General features: G+C 40.2%; 1 protein-coding gene across 2 annotated transcripts in view; it reads right to left on the reverse strand.

The window, feature by feature from the left end:
• Nucleotides 1–18,721, reverse strand: part of SASH1 (SAM and SH3 domain containing 1) — a 265,093-nt gene that overhangs the window by 196,544 nt on the left and 49,828 nt on the right. The window contains exon 1 of one of the 2 annotated variants that reach the window (XM_010862555.1): nt 2,212–2,323. The exons of the other annotated variant lie outside the window; for it this stretch is intronic. Coding sequence (XP_010860857.1) covers nt 2,212–2,214 — 3 coding nt within the window. The 5' untranslated portion in view covers nt 2,215–2,323. Of the gene's footprint in view, nt 1–2,211; nt 2,324–18,721 lie in introns of those variants that run through there. 2 annotated transcript variants of the gene reach the window in all.

Raw genomic sequence — 18,721 nt, forward strand, 5'->3', positions numbered from 1 at the left:
CTTACTTCACTCTGTATAATAGGCTCCAGTTTCATCCACCTCATTAGAACTGATTCAAATGTATTCTTTTTAATGGCTGAGTAATACTCCATTGTGTATATGTACCACAGCTTTCTTATCCATTCACCTGCTGATGGACATCTAGGTTGCTTCCATGTCCTGGCTATTATAAACAGTGCTGCGATGAACATTGGGGTACATGTGTCTCTTTCCCTTCTGGTTTCCTCAGTGTGTATGCCCAGCAGTGGGATTGCTGGATCATAAGGCAGTTCTATTTCCAGTTTTTTAAGGAATCTCCACACTGTTCTCCATAGTGGCTGTACTAGTTTGCATTCCCACCAACAGTGTAGGAGGGTTCCCTTTTCTCCACACCCTCTCCAGCATTTATTATTTGTAGACTTTTGGATTGCTGCCATTCTGACTGGTGTGAAAACACAACAACCCAAAACCTGTGGGACACGGTAAAAGCAGTCCTAAGGGGAAAGTTCATAGCAATACAGGCACACCTCAAGAAACAAGAAAAAAGTCAAATAAATAGCTCCATCTTTTAGACTACTTTATTTGGATCAGTGCTTCTCAAAGTGTGGACTCAAGAAGAAAAGCATTAGCATAACCTAATTTGTTGGAAATGCAAATTTCCAGGCCCCAGCCCCCAAGTCTACAGAGCCAGACACAGTGATCAGCAGTTTAACAAGCCCCCCCTCCAGGTGATTGTGATATCTACACAAATTTGAGAGCCGCTAGGAACTTGGGACTGTCAGAATAAGGAAAGGAACACATTGCCAAGGGAAGGTAAAATTTTAAAATATAACCTATTGAAAAACTAAACCAGTGGATAGCTTTTAAAATTAGTTGGTAAAAGAAACCATCATGAGATATGTGAATGGAGTTCCCCAAATCAGATACTCAGAGACATTTAAGGACAGACAATAAAATGTTAAATGTATTTATTGGAATAAACTGTATTATCCATAAGAATAGCACATGTTCTAGGAACACAGCTTCATTCAAACCTTGTTATTTTTTATTTCATTGTTATTTTTTTTTTTTTTTTAACTTTTCAGCCATGCTACAAGGCATGCAGGATCTTAGTTCCCTGACTGGATTGAACCCATGGCCTCTGCAATGGAAGCATGGAGTCTTAACCATTGGACTGCCAGGGAAGTCCCCAAATACTTGTTACTTTTTAAAGGTAACATATTTTCTACAGAAAAAAAAAAAAAGAGAGATTAAGCAGATGTTAAATCCAAAAGATTATAAATAGTCTAATTTATTTTTTTACCATACTGCCTTCTGAAATTGATCTATGAAAACAGATAAGCTCATTTACTTTTTGCCTACGGTCAGCAACTCTCTCTGGCACTCCAACGCTGGGCATTCCACAATGCCTCGGGGGTGGGGGGACTAACTTCAAGGAAATACTGAAATTCGAAAACATTTTTCCGCTTGACAATCGCAAACACATTTTTTCCACAACTACCTTAAAAGTGAGCCAAATCCTTGCTAAAGCATTACCTGTTTAAAAGTCTTCATCTTGGAGTATTTGGTAAGAGAGATGGAGAAAAGAACTAAGAGCAAACTAAACAGAAAAATTAAAACCAAGTGAAGACAGCCCAAACAGGCTGTGGAGAGAAGGTAAATAAACAAAATGATGATTCAGAGCTATAAATACTTTTCTCTGAAATCTCTTCTCCCACTCTGATAAGCAAGGTTACCAGCCTAGCCAGTTAGGTTTTCCTCTGTGTTGATGCTCTGTAAACACCAAGGTTTTGCCTGGGAATTATTCCTCCAGATAGATACTGTGACCGATATTTCATTTTGCATAGTTGGGTCAGACAAGATGATTTGTAAACCCATTCGTAATTCTGAAACATGAGGATTCTGAACTATTCAGTAATACATATTATAGACAAGAAGAAAAAGACTCTGAGTGGGCTGGTTCTGGTGTGTGCATGTTAGTGGCTCAGTTGTGTCTGACTCTTTGTGATCCCACAGACTGTAGCCCACCAGGCTCTTCTGTCCGTGGAATTCTCCAGGCAAGAATACTGGAATGGGTAGCCATTCCCTTCTCCAGGAGATCATCCTGACCCAGGTATTAACCTGGGTCTCCTGCATTGCAGGCAAATTCTTTACCATCTGAGCTACCAGTGAAGCCCTTCCAACACTGAATTCACAATGTTTAAGGCAAAGAATCCAAAGACTTCAACTCACCATGAAACAACTTCTGAATTAACACGGGAGCAGTATCGCCTGTGGAGAGCTGTGAGATTCTCTGAGAGCTACCTGACACTGAAAAGCAGAAAAAAAGGAAGCATGGAGAGCGAATGGTCTGTAGAATCATACTTCCTGCTATTTATCTTTTAACTTAGGAGAGTGTAAGAAAAAAAAAAAAAAGGAATGTGTTAATAAGGGACCAGAGACTATGTTAAATATTTCCAAATTATGCAAGGAAAGTCTTAAAAAGCACAGCTGGGAAGTATCATCCACCAAACAAATTGCTTCATCAGTCTTGTGTATTTTATAAACTTTACCCAAAGCCTACTTGGCTGTCTCTATTGCTTAAACGTGGTCATGAAAAATATTTTTTCATTCCCCATTACTTTCAAAGGCTCCAATTAAGACTATGGCCTTGCTTCTTTGAAGTGCTATGTTATATACATAGAACAAAAGATTCTCACTCACAAAATCAATCCCAGAAACCACAGAAAACTATTATAAATCTTATCCAGAATTGATGTATTATCCAGAATACTCTGGTTGAATAACAATAAATATTAATTTATAATTAATGACATTTGCATATGACTATTAACAAAGGAGGGGGGTGTTGAGCCGAGTATAGCATTCTGGAAAAAGTATGCACTGACTCATTAAAACAAAGGAAAGTGTGATTATCGTTTTTTACTACTCCTTTTTTTTTTTAAAGAGTCACATATCTACTATATAAATTACTTGAGGAAGAACCATGAGTCTTAGATGCATTGCCCAGCCTGATGGTAACTGTATATAGATCGGCTTTATTCTGTTCTTTCATGGAGGAGCCAGTACTTTGGATTACAAGGAGCGAGGTTTTTATACTTCTAAAATGTTATATGTTGGCTGTTTTAAAGTGAAACTCGTATTCTTGTTTCTAAAGAAATAAAGAAAGGAAAGAAGGAAGGGACAAAGAGAGAGAAAATGTCTTAACTTTCCCTTAAGCTGTAAAATTCTATCATTTTAGAATCTCAGAAGCATAGCTTCCTTCTCACACAGTCTAACTCCCTTCCTTTCCATGTATAGCAAGTTTTTTCAGTCTCTCCTCAGTCATTCAAAGCCATTTTCCTCTTCTGGGTACTTTCTTTCAAACTGCATTTCCTGTGACACACTCAGAGGCACACACGCATGCGCGCACACGCATACACAAAGGCCCAGTTATCTCAGCTTTTTTTTCTGAGCTGCCTTATACAATTGAAGATAAAAATAAATGAACTTGGTGAAGAGCTCATCAGAAGAGGTGGCGCCATGAAAATGTCTCAATGAGCTTCTCACATATAGAGATAGAAGGTTAAGTGACAGGACACTGGTGTCATGGCTGTTTCTTTAAATAGTGCTTTGGTTGAGTTTAGTGAAACGATTCCCTGTCTTGGGAAGCACGTTACACACTCTGTTCCTGTGGTGAGTGCTGGCTGGGATGAGGATTGAAATCTAAGAGAAATATTAATATGGGTAAGCAGGCACTAGATTTTAGCACCATTTCCCTCTCAAGGAACACAAATATTTTTAAAGGAACAAATAAATGGATTGCCTAGGCATAAATTTTTCCTATGCCTTACAGATGAAACAAGTAGGTTCTAGCTTCTCTTTATCTAATGAATGTTCTCAAAACTCAGATGATGTTGATTCCAATTGCAAAGAGACACAACAAAGGCCCCTTGTTCTAGAAATGAGGTCATTTGGACAGTCTATCCATTAAGAAAAAGCCTATTTTGCTTTCAGAGGTCACCTATTGGGGCAGGAAATCCATGTTTCAGCCAGTGAACTAACATCTGGCCTAAGTCTTCTGGGCTGAAATGTCAATTTCCTGGTCTAAATGGAACACACATGAAAGGAAAAGAGATGAAAAATACAATTTTTTTCCTTTTTTTTTTAAAGCCATGCTGTGAGGCTTGCAAGATCTTAGTTCCCTTACCAAGGACTGAACCCAGGGCCATGGCAGTTAAAGAGCCAAGTCCTAACCAGTAGACTACCAGGGACCTCCCAAAATTTTTTCCCAAAAAAGTTACTCTTTAGTGACTAAGACAAAAAAAAAAAAAACAAAAAAAACAACAACAACAGTAGAATACCCATGTGAAAATTTTATTTCTTTCTGTAATAAATACTGAAAGGTAAAATTAAGAGGCTAGGGATTAGTGATCACAAAGGGACAAATCAGTCATTCAATCCTACTTTCATAAATAAATCTACTTTAGAAAGACTGATTATGATTCATGATGGCTCATCCCCAGCTGGCCCAGATTTGCTTTTGTACTATGAGGAGTGGAAGTAGGGGGAAAGTTTACTAACTAAATTAACAGGATAAAAATTTAAAAAGAGAAAGTGGGACTTTCCTGGTGGCCCAGTGGTTAGGACTGTGCTTTCAATGCAGGAAGCGTGGGTTCGATCCTTGGTGGAGGAACTATGATGCCCCCACATGCTGCTTGGCCGTACCAAAAAAAAAAAAAAAATCAGTATAAAAAAAGGAGAGAAACAAAGAATACTTAATCAACATATAAAAACCAGTCTTTTAAAGCCGATTAAAAGTACCATAAGGGCTTCCCAGGTGGCTCAGTGGTAAAGAATCCACGTGCAATGCAGGAGACATGGGTTCAGGTTGGGAAGATCCTCTGGAGGAGGGCGTGGCAACCTACTCCAGTGTTCTTTCCTGGAGAATCCCATGGACTGAGAAGCCTGGTGGGCTACAGTCTATGGGGTCACAAAGAGTCAGACATGACTGAAGCAACTGGACATGCTGGCACTCAAAAGTACCATAAAACATTTCATGTGTTATTCTTCTAAATAGGTCGCCCAAATTTATGACACTTTTGGTATTCTTTGATAATATTCCATAATTTCAACTAGTCTTTCTTCTATGTGTTCAAATTAGAGTGATTTTGGTCCTTCATTCATTTATTCATCAGGTGATAAATACTGATTGAGTTCTGGTTACATATGACATCATATTAGGTATTGAAAAAAGATAACCCTGGTTCTCAGGAGCATCTAATCAGGAGTGTAAAATCCTTATTTTGTTGAAATTAATTTGTTAAATTGTCCCATTTAATTTATAATTCATGACAATATGGAGTCTAGAAGAGGGTGCAAATTGAGAAAACACAACTTTTCAAGTCATACTACTAATTTAAGCAAGAGGCTAACATGGATTAACAATGGGGACGCTTAGCTCATGTTCCTGCCTGATCCCACACTGCTGATCCCACACTGCTTTCCAGCTCGATTTTCTGCTGTGATCCAACATAGTTATTCTGGAAGGCTCTTATCTGCTTTGCCCCACATTCTGAATTTCCTATTTTACGTTTCTCTGTTTTGTTCAGTGGATTCATTTTCCCTGAAATACTCCTGCTTTCTCCCTCCAGCTTTGTTAAGATATAATTGACTTATTGTGTAGGTTTAAGGTATACAACATGTTCATTTGTTACACTTAAATATTGCAAAATGGTTACCACCACACTGTTAGCTAACACCTTTATGACCAGTCATATCAGATAATTACCATCTTTTTTGTGGTGAGAACTATAAGATCTGCTCTCCTAGCAACTTTCAAGTATATAATACGGTAGTATATTCCAGGTTTCTCTGGTGTATGTAATACAGTACTATAAAACATTAATCACCATGCTGTGTATTGGATTCCCAGAACTTATAACTGGAAGTCTGTACCCAATGGTCAATATCTTCCCTGTTCCTCCACTCCTAGCCCCTGGGAACCACCATTCTACTCTCTGCTTCTATGAGTTCTCCTTTCTTTGATTCCACAGGTAAGTGGTATCATGGCTTCCTGGGTGGCTCAGTGGTAAGGAATTGCCTGCAATGCAGTAGTCACAGGAGGCACAGGTTTGATCCCTGGGTGGGAAAGATTCCCTGGAGGGAGGGCATGGTAAGGCACTCTAGTATTCTTGCATGGAGAATCCCATGGATAGAGGAGCCTGGTGAGTTACAGTCCATGGAGTCACAAGAGTTGGATATGACTGAAGCGAGTTAGCACAAATGTGCACATAAGTGGTATCATATGGTATTCATTTTTCTCTGTCTGACTTCTTTCACTTAGTATAAGGCTCTCGAAGTTCATCCATATTGTCACAAATGATAGGATTTCTTTCTTTCTCATGGCTGAATAATATTGGATATATATATATATAACACACATCTTCTTTATCCATTCATCTATTGATAATTTGGTTATTTCCATACCTTGTTTATTGTGAATAATACTTCAAGGAACATGGGAGTGCAGATATTTCTTTAAGATTCTTTTTCATTCCCTTTGAATATATACCCAGAAGCAGAATTGCTGGATCATATGGTAGTCCTATTTTTAACTTTTTTGAGGAAACTTCATCCTGTTTTCCATAGTGACCGCACAATTTATATTCTCATCTACAGTTCACAAATGTTCTTTTTTCTCAGGTTATCCTTATTTTCTAAAAGGGTATGGGTTGTTATAATGAGTAGCAAAGAATGAAATCCACTGGTGTAAACGAGACTGTAAAACCAAGAAAGACAGAACTTGGGGAATACCAGCATTCAAGAGAACAACATGGGGACCTCCCTGGTAGTCAGTGACTAAGACTGGATGCTTCCAATGCAGGGGACCCAGGGTCAGTCTGGTCAGGGAACTAGATCCCATGTACTGCAACTAAGAGCTGGTACAGCCAAATAAGTAAATTAATAAAATTTTAAAAAGAGAGAGAGAGAACAAGATGGGGTCATGACATAATGTCTGAGTGAGAGTAGTCCCAGGGGTAGAGAATCATGATGGCATGATGTCAAGGGAGCTGAGGATTATAGGAAGGAGGGTGGGATCAATGCCTAACATTAGCAATGTCTAACATTATGGAAAAGTCAACTGCGAGCATATCAACTGAGTGTTCATTCTGGGGGTCACTGGTAACTCTACTGAGCCAGTGCAATTTCATCATAGTGGAAGGAGCAAAAACAAGATTGCAGAGGAGTGAGGAAATGATGGGAGAAAAATGGGTGAAGAAAGATGATAGAAGGGATCACAAGGTTTGAAGAAATGTTTTTAAGCATGTGAAAGATTTGAGCAAATTTTTAAGGCAAGCAGAAAAGGAATAGTAAAGGAGAGGAGACTGGAAATTTAAGAGAAGGTAAAGTGAAGTGAAGTGAAAGTCGCTCAGTCGTGTCTGACCCTTTTCAACCCAATGGACTGTACAGTCCATGGAATTCTCCAGGCCAGAATACTGGAGTGGGTAGCCTTTCCCTTTTCCAGGGGATCTTTCCAATCCAGGGATTGAACTCAGGTCTCCCACATGCAGGCAGATTCTTTACCAGCTGAGCCACAAGGGAAGCTCTTAAGAGAAGATAGTACTAGTATAAGATCCCAGAGGAGATGATGGTGATGACAATAATAATTGACATTTTTGAGAAATTATTGTTGGCAGATTTCTCTCATACAGTGCTGAACAGACTACCCCTTTCCTGTTAACACATGTTTCCTACTCAGTAATACAATATACAATATGCAGGTCAGGAAGCAATAGTTAGAACTGGACATGGGACAACAGACTGGTTCCAAACAGGAAAAGGAGTACGTCAAGGCTGTATATTGTCACCCTGCTTATTTAACTTATATGCAGAGTACATCATGAGAAACGCTGGGCTGGAAGAAGCACAAGCTGGAATCAAGATTGCCGGGAGAAATATCAATCACCTCAGATATGCAAATAACACCACCCTTATGGCAAAAAGTGAAGAGGAACTCAAAAGCCTCTTGATAAAAGTGAAAGAGGAGAGTGCAAAAGTTGGCTTAAAGCACAACATTCAGAAAACAAAGATCATGGCATCTGGTCCCATCACTTCATGGGAAATAAATGGGGAAACAGTGTCAGACTTTATCTTTTGGGGCTCCAAAATCACTGCAGATGGTGATTGCAGCCATGAAATTAAAAGACGCTTACTCCTTGGAAGGAAAGTTATGACCAACCTAGATAGCATATTCAAAAGCAGAGACATTACTTTGCCAACAAAGATCCGTCTAGTCAAGGCTATGGTTTTTCCAGTGGTCATGTATGGATGTGAGAGTTGGACTGTGAAGAAAGCTGAGCACCGAAGAACTGATGCTTTTGAACTGTGGTGTTGGAGAAGACTTCTTTTTTTTTTTTGAGAAGACTCTTGAGAGTCCCTTGGACTGCAAGGAGATCCAACCAGTCCATTCTAAAGCAGATCAGTCCTGGGTGTTCATTGGAAGGACTGAGGCTGAAGCTCAAACTCCAACACTTTGGCCACCTCACGCAAAGAGTTGACTCATTGGAAAAGACTCTGATACTGGGAGGGATTGGGGGCAGGAGGAGAAGGGGATGATAGATGATGATATGGCTGGATGGTATCACCGACTTGATGGACATGAGTTTGGGTGAACTCCGGGAGTTGGTGATGGACAGGGAGGCCTGGTGTGCTGCGATTCATGGGGTCAGTTGCAAAGAGTCGGACACGAACTGAGTGACTGAACTGAATTGAACTGAATACAATATAGTTGATCAGATGTAAACATTCTAAGAAAGAATCACATTCCAGTCACATTTTACCAATGCTAGATCCAGATCATCTTCAATGAATTTTAAGATTTTCACAAATCCTCATTCATACATTTCAGATATTTCAGGTCAATAAGTGTTTACTGAGTATCTATCCTGTACTAAGGGCTTCACAGGTGGCTCAGTGGTAAAGAATTTGCCTGCCAAGCAAGAGATGCAGGTTAGATCCTGGGGTCAGAAAGATCCCCTGGAGAAGGAAATGGCAACCCACTCCAATATTCTTACCTGGAAAATCCCAGGGACAGAGGAGTTTGGCGGGCTACAGTCCACAGGGTCCGAAAGAATCAGACATGACAGCGACTAAACAACAAATTCTGTATTAAGCATTGGGAAGTATGAAAAGTCAGATTCAGACCTTGATGAACTTAGTCTACTGAAGCAAATGGACACATAAATATTCTCAACGCAGTCAGACAATAGAATCCATAGGCCATTTATGAACTGAGACACGGGAGGGTCATGGCAGCCTAGAGGCATCATGGGAGCCTTCCGATAAGTGGTTTCATCTGAGTTAAAATAGTCTTCAAGGAAAGGTTGAAATTAACCAGTCAGATGGAGGCTAAGCTGGTTTCAGAGAATAACAGGAACAAAAAGCACAAAGACATACAGTAACATTATGTGTCAGAGGAACTTGAAGCTATCTGTTTTAAAAAGTGCTAGTGAGTGTTCTTGCCTGGAGAATCCCAGGGTCGAGGGAGTCTGGTGGGCTGCCGTCTATGGGGTTGCACAGAGTTGGACACAACTGAAGCGACTTAGCAGCAGCAGCAGTAAGGAAATGACTAGATAGATCCAAAAGCTCAGAGAACAAGGTGGTCAGTCACACTGCACCTTGTCTGCTGTCAACTAAGGTGAGTCTTAAGGCTCTGGGAGAGGACATCCTTTGTATTTTAATGCTTCCTGATTTCCTTTCTCGGATGGTAGTCTTCATTTGGGGCTTCACTGGTGGCTCAGTGTAAAGAATCCGCCTGCCAATGCAAGAGATGCAGGTTCCATCCCTGGGTTGGGAAGATCTCTTGGAGGAGGAAATGGCCACCTACTCCAATATTCTTCACTGGAAAATTCCATGGACAGAGGAGCCTGGCAGACTACAGTCCATGGGTGGCAAGAGTCACACAAAACTTAACAATGAAATAACAACAGCAACAACCTCCATTTCACTTGCCAAGTGCACCATGGACCACTGAGATCCCTGGGCTTAATTGGCAGTGCCACTACCTGCAGTAACAGAGTACATATATGAAAAGCCATGGGCATGTCAGGGAGCTAGTGACATTTGGAACACTTCACTCATGAGCAGGTCATACATGCTCAAAGGCATAATGATCCTTTCTTTTTCTTTCCAATATTAGTATATGGACCACCCCCTTGACAGTTCCTAGCAGCAGTACCAATCAGCTTCACACAGAGGGTCTCATCCTAAATCTCCCCACCAACTCTGTAATCTGAAGTGATTCACCATCTCCCTAGTTCTTGAGTCCTTAACTCTAAAATGAAGGGGTAAAAAAAGATACTTGAGGTCTTTTCCATTTTTAACGTTCTATATGACTATGAGTGAATGTTTTGGTATAGGGATTGTCTTAGGGAATAAGGAAGTAAAGACAAGCTAAAAGTCTGGGGAGGAGGAAAATTGCTTTTTTGCTTAGCGGAAGGAATTTATATAATGGGTGGGTCAAGCTGTCTGGAAGACACCCCTTATAAGAAATGGTTGATGCATGCATTCTTGATGAGAGCAGAGTGTGCCTCAATTCTGCATCTAGAAATCAAGCAGTATCTTCATGTAGGTGGCAATGGAATGTGACTGATATAAACAAAATTATAAATGCAAATGGCTACAAGATTCAGAAATTTGGCAGGATGCATCAAAATCCCATAAAAACATTCAATCTTCTGATCCAGTATTTAGATTCCTGGGAATTTATCCTGGAAAATTGTCAGAAAGGAATGAGAAGCTCTGTGCTCAGCTTATTGCTGCATTTTTAAAATAGCATTTAAAATTTAGAAAAGAAGCTTCACATTGCACAAGAGAAGAATGGTCAAATAAATAATGATGTTGAAGGAGTAATATTTGTTGATTAAAATATCAGCATAAAAAAATGTCAGTATAAAGAACATGTAATGGCATGAAAAAATATCCTCTGTATGAAAAATTTAACTCTGGGAAATGAGGAGTGCAGATGTACAAACATGAGATGAGACTCTACCAATATGTCAATGTTTGCATTCTAGTAGAAGCTCAGTAAATATCTTTTGAGCAAATAAATAAACCAAGTGAAATGAAAACTGGCAATGTATTAGGATGTCAGGATATTGAATTAAATTATCACTGAAAAATTTTCTCTGTTATTGTTTTTTAATGATGATCAGAGTTAAAGTTAATGGAGGTTACTCATTTATTAAGCGTTTATTGTGTATAGATTCGGTCCTATAGATAACACATTCTGTAATGCTATCTCTTCATCACCTTCCGAAACAAGCCTGCTACATTTTCACCTCCAGATTCAAGCCTTCATGGAACCAAGTTCAATGCCAGCCAGACTTGAATGAATGAATGAATGCATACCTCAGTGAATGAATGAATGCATATCTCAATGAATGAGTGGAGAGACTGAAGCACCAGATACTGGTGCTTTAAACCACACAGTCTCTGGTGGTTAGGAATTCTCAGCACTCACTCAAAAATCCTAGACTTCGAGATTCTCCATGTAAATAACTTCCAGAACTGGAAAGACTGAGTTCCTGAAGCTGAGAGACAAAGAGTTCTTTTCAAAAACCTTGTCTCCTTCAATTACTTCCAATCATTCTTGAATGCCTCGCTGTTGGACAATGGAACGTGCTACAAAAACTTTACATGTTGTAGCTTTTCCAAAGAGCAACAGGAATGCACTATGGCAAATTTTTAAGGAATGGAACCTGAAGTGACCCAGCATCCAAAAAAAAAAAAGCAAGCAGGAGCTGCTGGGAGTCACATTTTAAAAGGTTTTCTTGATATTTCCTCAAATCTCCTTAATAATAACAAATATTCAGGAACCACCTCTTTTGATCCATCCATAGTGTTTAACTTTCCTGGTTTTGCAGGTTTGATTGTAAACATGGTGTCGAAGATTAACAAGAGCTCTTTATTGGACTGAATTTTATCACTGGCTCGTGCGTGCCCAGGTTCCATGGAACCCACTGGAATGGTTCATCTGATTCCAAAAGACGTATTTAACCTTTGATCAGCAACACAAGCAATTTCACCCTTGATTTTTCTTGGATACAGAGTCTACCTTCTTTACTATTCATCTTGAGCTTTTCCACAGAGAAACACTGTTTTTGAAGTTGTTCTGTGCCCTTGCTATTTCTCCTGATTCCTTCCCTTCCAGCTGATTCAGAGGGAAGCACGGGCAGCCAGGTGCCATATCTGATCACCGTTACACTCCTCAAGGCACAAATGATAGTATTTTTAAGCATAGCAATCTCAGGGGTTCTACCTCAGTAGTTTGTGTGACATAAAAAGCCTCATTTTGATCATTCACACTACATAGACTCAAGATACACCCCTCTTCCCATCATTCTAGAAACCCTGATGTGCCAGAGCTTGGCAATCTCAGTAAAACAATAATAAATATTCCTTGCATCATCTCTACATATAGTGCCTGGTTTCTCCCGGAAATACCTGTAACTCATGAGGGAAAACCAGCAAAACATTTCATAAAACCATGGTGTTAAATGCCACTCACTTTCCTGGTCTATAAAATAAAATGTCTAACTTTCAGTGCCTATGAGGAGAAAAACTGAGAGTTCAGATACACATGGACCAGCATTTTCCGAGAGCTTTCTTCTCATCATAGATGCATCCTGGGCAAGCCAATTAATCTGGGCACCATGCCTCTAAGTGGGTTGTGTGCTGTTCCATGTCACTAACAGCATGACATATCTATGCCCTGCACCCACTTAATTTGTCCCTGGCTGGAATACATGGACTTTTATTTGTGCTATTATCATCATATCCTGTCTAGACTGAAAACAGCTACAGAGCGGCTCCCTTCATAGTCACTGAATTAAAAATAAAGAGACCAGTCTGCTCCCTCCCATCACCTCTGCTGGGGATGCTGGTTGCTTTCCACTCAGTCTGTCCCATCGAAAAGGGAAGACCTTGGAAGCTGCTTCCAACTGGTAAAATGTAAAATAAGAGTAAAACTTGACATTAAATAGTAAACACAGGGATCTGACTCTAGTAGTAGTATATTTTAAGTAAATCCCTTGGGAAAATAATGAAAGTTTTAAATCAAACTAGGCAGCAGTAATGTTCAGACTCTGTTTTGACTCTAGTTTGAAAACACCGATATGCCAGGAAGTCAGCGAACAGAAGCATGACTATTTTCTGAGCTATGAGTGGGGAAGAGTCTGGGGACCACAGAACAAGGATTCTCGAAGGCAGAGATGTTCAGGGGTGTGGCTGGCTATTCTTATTCTTATTCTGAGATTTTTGAGAGGTTAAGAAAGCTCTTACAACCAAGGTAAGAAAATCCTTTAAACTTAAAATATTTTGAGTTTATATAACACCGATTAATCACTGGGGTAACTTACATCAGAAACAAACAAATCTAATCTGTCCATTTAAGGATTCATCAAAGGATCTAAGATGGTGGTTGAGCGCAAAGACTTTGACTACTCAAGCTCAATCTTTAAGAAGTATTCTCTAAGCCTCACCTTCTTCAGTTATAAAATCAAGTTAATGAAAGAGTCTATGATATAGTGTTGATGAGAAGAACAAATGAGATACATTGCAAAGAATGTGATGCTATGGGTGGCACGTAGTAATGACCAATAAAATATATTATCTACTTTTATTATTATTATGTGGAAAAGCAGTCAATACAATATCTGCTTGGCTTAAAGGAAGCACTGAATAAATGAGAATAGTGGTTATTAAAACTGTATTTCAATTCTGTTCAATACTAATGATAAATAGTAGCCCACAGAATCCCTTGAATATTTGCAGATCATTAGGTGCTTTTAGAAAACCATCTATATGCTCTTCCATTAGTAGACTTGGGGCTCAGAAGAGATTAAGTTCTAATTTTGATCTTCATTTCCCTCCTCTTGAGCTAAGGACACAATAGGCTTCCCTGGTGGCTCAGTGGTAAAAAATATATATATATATACCTGCCAATGCAGGAGATGTTGGTTTGATCCATGGTTCAGGAAGATCCCCTGGAAAGGGAAATGGCTACCCACTCCAGTATTCTTGCCAGGGAAATCCTATTGACATAGGAGTCTGGCAGGCTACAGTCCACGGGGTCACAAAAGAGTTAGATATGATTTAGTGACTAAAAGAAAACAACAAAATGATGTTGGGTGGAGAAGAGAGAAGGAAAATAGATGGCATCGATTTCCAAAAGTGGTTTGAGGGTCTAACAGGAAAACGTATGCCATTGATTAGAGGGAAATGACCACAGATGTCTGAGAAATAACCCCTAGATTCGGGCACAAAATAATACACTCAGCCGGCTCTGTAAATTCCTCATTACCATATAAATTGTTTTCCAGGCTGATCTAATAGGATATGATTAATAATTGGAATTTGTTTTCTTCTAAGAAGATGAATGAAGGAAACCCATGCAATTTAAAGGACCATTCCTAAACTGATCCAGTAAGTGCTTTCTGCTTTGTTTTGCCTAAACAAAAGTATTCTCATTAGTGGGCGAGGTCCTCATGGATGCCAATGAAGTATATGTGGCTGTGGTCTTGACATCGTATGTGTTCACTGCAGGCAGTGGGGCTGCCTCTACTCACCATATAGCTTATGAAATGAGAATTGTAAACATTATGGCTGCTTGGGGACAGAACTTCCAAATCAGTGTTATTTACCCTCTGATTAGAATACCTTGTAAGCACCGAGGACCGCTTGAGCTACTTCCCAGCCCTTTTCACTTCCTCTTTGGACCACTTCTGAGACGCACAAGCTCATTTCTGGTACAAATTTAATGCAACCTGAACTGCTTATGAAAAGTTGGACAGGAAAACACAGAGCTTGTGCTAAAGGTAATTTTCAGACGAACAAGCTTTCCTTGTTCAAGTTGCCCAAAATTCAGAGCTATGCAAGGGGGAGGGAAGGATTGGCAAGTTAAGGGAAATAAAATCAGCAAAATAAGGCCTTTGATGACGAGTTAACACAATGTGTTCTAGCCAGTTGACACAATTACAGCTCCAGGTTCTTGGCCAGAAGGAGCAGGTAACGATTTCTAATTCCACTGCCCATCCTATGCCGGGCATGTAGCCATACGCACACAGTCACCGAGGCCCTTGTCAATTAAAAGCAACGTTAAAATGACATCCCATCTGCTCCACAAATGTCGCTGAGCTGGTGCCACCTGTTGAGGGGCTGTGGGGACAGTAGAAGGATAAAGAGTCTCGACACAGGTTTGTATATTTATATACACAAAGAGCCGCTTCATTCAGTGTTCTCCCTTGACTTCCACTCTCTACTCCTCTTCTTTGCCAGAAATCTTTTGAATAGTTTCACAGTGGAATTTTACACCCCAAAGAATGTTAGTTGTATTTAAATACCAAGCCTGGAGAATCACAGGACATTGTGAAACATGGACCATACCTCAAACAGGAGGTAAAAAATGAACAGGCTAAGTTATTCTTGAACCATCCTCCACATGCCTTCACAAAGAAGCATGAAGAAAAATTGCAGCCAAGGGGTTTTAAATTGGGAGTTAAAGATGGATTTTCTCAGTCAGAGTGAATCTAAGACACTAAGATGGCGATAGAGAATACTGAAGTTCTTTTCCAAATATTCAGACAGTAGAAGAGTGTATCAGAATCACAGGGTCATGTCAGCTTACGTGAGCTTCTATCCAGCTTCTGCTCATGGAATTTCCCTGTAATATCTAAGTGCAGCTTTGGGGTTTGGCTAAAACGGTATCTCCTTTATCTGCCACTAATTCCCATGACCTTTTTCTTTTTTTTGGTGGGGAGTGGGGAGGAAGAGTTCTGGTTATCATTTAAAGTGTGTCTCTTAGGACTTCCTTGGTGGTCTGGTGTCTAAGATATCATGCCTCCTCTGCAGGAGGCATGAGTTTGATCCCTGATGGGGGGACTAAGATGCAGCATGCTGCGGTATAGCCAAAAAGCAGAAAATGAAACAACAACAACAAAAATAAGGTGTTGCATTCCTCAGTCACTCCACATTTCACTGGATCTCTATCTACTGGCACTAAAGTGTCCTTCAAGACATCATCAAATACCACCTCCTTCAGGAAGATTTTTTCTTTTTTGGGGGGGCAGTACCACCATCTCCCCCGCAAGAGCCTCCTTATTCTCTTCTATGATCCGAGAAATACCCTGCAAATCCCACTCTCACAGCACCTAACACACTGCATTTCTTTTTATTTTACTACTTTTTAAAGATCGCCTTTTTTAAAAAAATTGAAGTATAATTGATGTATATAATATTATGTTGGTTTCAGGTGTACAACACAGAGATCTTAAAAATACATTATGAAATTATCCCCACAGCAATTTCAGTAAACAACACACAGCATTTTAGTTCTTAAATTGCTTCATTGTTTCTTCACTGTGAGCTCCCTGAGGGCAGGGGCTCCATGTTTTGATTTTTTCTTTTTCTTTTTTGTTATTCTTAGTGCCTAGCACAGTGCCTGAAAAGAAAAGCTTCTCAGTGCAGAGTAAAACAAAGTAAAACAGAATCAACCCTGTGGAACACTCCCTATACGACAGGCACTGTTCTCAGCATGTTAATAATACAATATATCTCCTGAAAGTGTGGATTCTTTACTGCCTGAGCCACCAGGGAAGCCCAGGAATACTGGATTGGGTAGCCTATCCCTTCTCCAGGGGAATTTCCTGACCCAGGGATCCAACCAGGGTCTCCTGCATGGTAGGTGGATTCTTTACCAGCTGAGCTACCAGAGAAACCCTTTATCTCCTGAGGTTTTCAGAACTGACTTAGATAAGTCACATCCAAAGCCTGGTACAGAATAAATCGTGAATAAACTAGAAAATTTTATCTCATGAATCAGTTAATTCTTAGAATATATTTTCTATGTAGTGCTACTACTATTTCTTCTCATTTTAAAGATGAAGAAATAGATATTTATAAGGGATAAGAAACTTGCCCAAAATCACTTACTCAGCTTAAATGTCACGGTGGACTTCTATTTTATTTTAATATCACCTTTCTAGTTTTTGACAAGTGAGTACTGCCTTTAATATTACTTCTTTTTCTTCCCAATCAGGTTTGCTGCTGCTGCTAAGTCACTTCAGTTGTGTCCGACTCTGTGTGACCCCATAGACGGCAGCCCTCAAGGCTCCCCCCGTCCCTGGGATTCTCCAGGCAAGAATACTGGAGTGGGCTGCCATTTCCTTCTCCAGTGCAAGAAAGTGAAAAGTGAAAGTGAAGTTGCTCAGTCGTGTCCGACTCTTAGCGATCCCATGGACTGCAGCCTACCAGGCTCCTCCGTCCATGGGATTTTCCAGGCAAGAGTACTGGAGTGGGGTGCCATTGCCTTCTCCCCCAGTCAGGTTTATGGAGGTATAATTTATATACGGTAAATTTCATACTTTACTGCACACTTTTCACACTTTACTGCACAGTGCTGTGTTACAGTCCTGTAACCACCATCACAATCAAAATAGGGAACAGTTACATCACCCCCAAGAGGCTTCCCATATGGTGCAGTGGTAACAGAATCCCTCTGACAATGCAGGAGATGCAAGAGACATGAGTTCAATCCCTGGGTTGGAAGATCCCCTGGAGGAGGGCACGGCAACCTGTCCCAGTATTCTTGCCTGGAGAATCCCATGGACAGGGGGATCTAGCAGACTACAGGCCATGGGGTTGCTAAGAGTCAGGCAGGACTGAGCACAGCACAGCAGCAACACACCACTCCCGAAGAATTCCCTCATGCCCTGCAGTCATCAACCCCTTCCCACGCTCCTGGGGTCTGGGAAACACTGATCTGATCTTTGTCCTTTACAGTTTGACCTTTTTCAGATTGTCACGTAAGTGGAATCATAGCCTGTAGCCCTTTGAGGCTACTTCTTTCATTTAGCATTTGAATTTTGTAAAGCATTTGCGATTCATCATGTTACTGTGAGTATCAGCAGGTTGTTCCTTTTTATTGCCCAGTGGTGTTCTATTGTATGGATATACCACAGTTCACTGGTTAACCAGGTGAAGCATGCTTGGTTATTTCCCAGTTTTTGTTGATTATGAACAAAACCACTTCCACATTTATGGACAGGGGTTGTGTGAACATAGATTTTCATTTCACTTGGGTGAATACCCAGGGGTGAGCTTGCTATGCCATAGAGGTAAGTGTGTTTTTAATTGTATAAGAAAGTACCAAAATGATTTTCAGTAGTGGCTGTACCATCTTGTAATCTGATAAGTAATGTGTGAGAGTTTTCTTTGCTCCACAGACTTGCCAGCACTTGGTATTGCTAATTATTTTTTCTTGGTTTATTTTTCAAAGTCATTCTAATAAGTGTCTAGAGGTATTTCATTGTGGTTTTCATCTGCAATTCTCTAATGAGTAGTTATGTTGAATACCTTTTCATGTGCTCTGTTCAATATCTTACTCATTTAAAACATTGAGCTGTCTTCCTATTACTGAATTTTAAGACATCTGAATATATATTCTGGATGTGTTGTTGTTTAGTTGCCAAGTCATGTCCAACTCTTCTTGACCCCATGGACTGCAGCATGCCAGGCCCCCCTGTCCCTCACCATCTCCCAGAGTTTGCCCAAGTTTATGTCCATTGAATTGGTGATGCCATCCAACCATCTCATCCTCTGTCACCCTCTTCTGCCTTCAGTCTTTCCCTGCATCAGGGTCTTTTCCAGTGAGTTGGCTCTTTGTATCAGCTGGCCAAAGTATTAGAGCTTCAGCATCAGACCT

Source organism: Bison bison, unplaced genomic scaffold (assembly GCF_000754665.1).
Source record: "Bison bison bison isolate TAMUID 2011002044 unplaced genomic scaffold, Bison_UMD1.0 scf7180017864483, whole genome shotgun sequence".
Taxonomy (NCBI): domain Eukaryota; kingdom Metazoa; phylum Chordata; class Mammalia; order Artiodactyla; family Bovidae; genus Bison; species Bison bison.